We start from the raw sequence: 4,209 nt of genomic DNA, 5'->3' as shown, positions 1-4,209 counted from the left end.
TACAGTTTTCTATTTTGTCTGCTGCCATATGTTTTATCTCTTTTTGGTCTAAAGTTTTTCTTTATCTCCTTACACTTCTTACATAATTTTTGCTTTAGTCATTAGGATAGCTAAAAAAAGACTTTTTTTTAGTTGAACTAAAAATCTAATACTCAAAACTGGATATCCATATGCAAATGATTGAAGGTGGGCCTTACTCCTTACACCATGAATTAATTCAGAATGGATCAGTGGCTTAACTATTAGATCTACAACTATAATACTCTCAGATGAAAATGTAATTACTGATGACGTTGGATTTGGCAGTAGATTCTGAGATTTGACACCAAAAGCATGAATAACAAAAATAAAAATAGATAAATTGGACTTCAAAATTAAACTTTCTCACATTAAAGAAAATCAAAGTGAAAAGACAGCCTACATAAAGGGAGAAGATAATTGCAACTTATATTTTTACTAAAAGTCTAATCTTCGGAATATATAAAGAACTCAAAACTCAACCCAATTGAAAAATAGGCAAAAGGTGAGAGCTGCCTCTGCAGCTGCCACCATGGAGACTTTGTAGGGAACCCTATTTTTAGTGCTCGATTGCACCATCCTGAAGCTGCAGAAGCCAGCCTGGGTGCACAGGCCGTCAGCCATGATGATGTACACTCTGATGGTGGTGTCTTGCTTCCTTATCACTGATGGAATAGTTTATGACGTTACTGTGGAACCTCCAAGTGTTGGCTGGACATGGACATGGGCATCAGAGGCCAGTAACTTTCTTGGCCTGCAGAGTAAATGGACAGTATATTATGGAAGGACTCTAATATGGCCTCCTGTTCACAATAGGAGGTTTAGGTTTCATAATTCTAGACCAATCCAGTGCACCAAACATTCCAAAACTCAGTGGATTTCTTCTTTTATTCATTGAATTCGTCTGTGTTATTTTGAGTTTGATTTGTGTGTGTGTGTGTGTGTGTGTGTGTAGTATTCATAAGAATAAAACTGCTAGGCTGTCTGATGGGTTACAATACCCTTTGAGAAGAAATCAGTAGATGCTGGATTTGTTGTTAATGAAGTTTTAAAGATGGTACCAATTCTCAAATGTGAAATGTAGGAAAGGATGAAATGCTGCAGAAAAAGAAAAATCTAGTAAACCATTAAAGCTTGGAGTAAAATTTCTTGTTGGTACTATCAAGGAGATAAGTTTATCACAGTATTTTTTTTCCTACTGACCTAGACTGATGTACCAATAATGTTAGGTGGCATTTTCTTAGTTTTTCATTGCTAAAAGAAAATATGTTCTATTTCTACAACTATAATATTGAATAAAGTGATTTTTTTTGACAGCATCCTTAAAAACAAAAAAGAAAGAAAAATAGACAAAGGACTTAAATATTCATTTCTCCACGGAAGATATCCAAATGAGCAACAAACTCATTAAAAAATGCTCATCATCATTGTTGTTCGTTGCCATTGAGTCAATTCTGACTCATGGGGACCCTAAGTATTATAGACTAGAACTGTTCCATAGTTTTCTTGCTATAATCTTAATGAGAGGAGCCCTGGTGGTGCAGTGATTAAAGCACTTGGCTGCTAATTAAAAGGTTGGTAGTTCAAACCCACCAGCTGCTCCATGGGAGCAAAATGTGGCAATCTTTGTCTGTAAATATTACAGCCTTGGAAACCCTATGGGACAGTTCTACTCTATCCTATAGGATCCCTATTAGTAGGGTTGCTGTGAGTTGGAATTGACTCAGAGGCCTGTGTTCCTCAGTACTGGTACCACTGTTGTTGTTATGTACCGTCGAGTCGGCCCCGACTCATAGCGACCCCTCCTTGGGTTTCCGAGGCAGTATCACTACGGAAGTAGCATTGCCCAACCTTCCTCCCGAGGACTGGTACCACTGGGTGGGTTCAAATCACCAACCCTAGGATTAGCAGTCTAGCACAAACCACTTTCACCACCTAGGTTCCTCCTTAGTACTGTAGATCTGTTGATCTGTAAACAGTAAAACTAAGATGGTTGATGGATAGATAGACAATGAGAATTAATGTCTTTCTCTTTGTCTCATACTTCTCCAGCCTAATGTCACCTTTTACAATTAGAACACCTAAGTAGTTTTATTGTTAATGACTTGTTAAATATTTTGTAATCAGCAGATGAAAAGCCAACTCTAGAACAGAAACCTAAACCAGCTGCTCCACAAGTCCCACCCAAGAAGCCTACTCCACCCACCAAAGCCAATAATCTGTTGAGATCTCCTGCAATGGTATACTCAAAACGACCAGAAAAACCAGTTCCTCCACCACCTCCTATAGCCAAGTAAGTTTTCCCAATTTTAAATTAGCTTATTGATTTGACTTGTCTTTTACCTAAATACCTTTATTGCCTTTATAAATCTCAAAGTGACCCCCTGTTCATGTTTTTTTTTATTAATTTTTACTTTTACTATGGTAAAAACATACACACCAAGAAACAACTTCCACATTTACAGCTCAGTGACATTTTCATGTTGTGCCACCATTATTGCTGTCCTTTTCCAAAATACTCCACCACCATTAACATAAACTCAGTGCCCTGTAAACAAAAGAAAAGTAAGGAACGCTTCACACATTTGCGTGTCATATGTTAATCTCTATATGGTTCCAGTTTTGGTATATGTGGTGCTGAAGCGAGTGCCCAAACTGATTTTTTAAGTATTTATTTTCTACATTTTCTCTATAGGCTGAAATAATTCACTATTAGTTATTTTACTCTAGGTGAATATATAGTAAATAGTTTTTACATTTCTGATTATATTGTAATTGATCTTAAGTCAGAGGTTTGTTGTTGTTGTTGTTATGTGCCGTCGAGTCAAACCCGACTCATAGCGACCCCTCCTTGGGTTTCCGAGGCAGTATCACTACGGAAGTAGGATTGCCCAACCTTCCTTCCGAGGAGTGGCTGGTGGGTTTGAACTGCCAGCCATCTGGTTAGCAGGCAAGTGTCTTAGCCACTATGCTACCAGAGCTCCCAAGTCAGAGGTTTATAATTATAGAAATAGTTTTACAGAACAGAAAGAAATCAGTGTTATGGTATAAAATCTTTAGTGTCATTAAATCACAATTTTAAAACATGGTCATATAAGTGATTTTTGTTTATGTTTGTTTTTTTCATTTCAGGGTTAATGGGGAAATTTCTACCATTTCATCAAAATTTGAAGCTGAGCCAGTATCAAAACCAAAACTAGATTCTGAACCACTTAGACCAAAATCAGTAGAACTAGACTCTTTTGCAGTAAGGAACTCAAAAGAAACAGGTATGTCAACATGTGAAAAGGTGATATATTAAAAAAAATTTGTTAATACAGTTTTCGGAAATGATTTTTAAATAAGAGATTTGTGTATGCATTTTTAATGTGGTTAGATACAGTGGAAATTAATTGAAATTTGTTTAAAATTTATATAGTCAAAAACTACAAAAAGATAAATGTCAAAATAGTAACATTTCACATAATTGAGTACTGGTCAGGGAACTGAGATGGATGTTAAAAAATCATCCATCTATTGTCTGTTCCTTAATCATAAAATTACCATACCACCTATCCTTAGGCACATTTAAATATATTTTAAAAGTTAAAAAATGAGGTGAGTTTTGTCTTTCAATGGCCAGCCCAGATAATGCTATAAAAGGATATTTTTATTTCTCCACTTATCTGGAAGATAGGTTTATTTCTAATACAAGAAAATAGGCTTTTTATGACTGTAGTATGTGTTAGCCTAGGAACTCTGGTGGCACAATGGTTAAAATGCTCAACTGCTAAATAAGAGATTGACAGTTCAAACCCACCAGCTGCCTTACTCCATGGGAGAAAGACTTGGCAATCTACTTCTGTGAAGACTATAGCCTCGGAAACCCAATGGGATAGTTTTACTCTGTCCTGTAGGGTCACTGTGAGTCTTTGGCAGTGAGACTTTGAGAATATGTACCAGCAGACTTTATTTCTCAATTTAATGTTAGTCCATAAGCTTTAGGACTGATTTTCAGGACATTAATCATTTTTATTTCTTTAGTTTGAACTTTTTTTTTTTTTAGGCCTTTTGTACCCTTATAAGATGTAAAACTTGAAACAGTGAAGTCTTGATAAAGGTTATAGTATTGAAAGCATCATGCATTCATTGCTCTGTGTTGTTGTTGTTATGTGCCGTCGAGTTGGCCCCGACTCATAGCAACCCCTCCTT

The 4,209-nt window shown here is 36.3% G+C and overlaps 1 protein-coding gene across 1 annotated transcript in view; it reads left to right on the top strand.

Moving 5' to 3' along the window:
- The window catches only part of LOC103193166 (CD2 associated protein), a 123,521-nt gene that overhangs the window by 99,988 nt on the left and 19,324 nt on the right, over positions 1-4,209 (top strand). The window contains exons 12-13 of the mRNA XM_042780327.1: positions 2,149-2,311; positions 3,151-3,287. Coding sequence (XP_042636261.1) covers positions 2,149-2,311; positions 3,151-3,287 — 300 coding nt within the window. The remainder of the gene's footprint in view (positions 1-2,148; positions 2,312-3,150; positions 3,288-4,209) is intronic.

The sequence above is a fragment of the Orycteropus afer genome, unplaced genomic scaffold, assembly GCF_000298275.1.
Source record: "Orycteropus afer afer isolate SDZICR_OR568_19922 unplaced genomic scaffold, OryAfe1.0 scaffold00034, whole genome shotgun sequence".
Classification (NCBI taxonomy): Eukaryota; Metazoa; Chordata; class Mammalia; order Tubulidentata; family Orycteropodidae; genus Orycteropus; species Orycteropus afer.
Note: the sequence above shows the minus strand (reverse complement) of the source record. Positions and strands in the feature narration are given on the sequence as shown.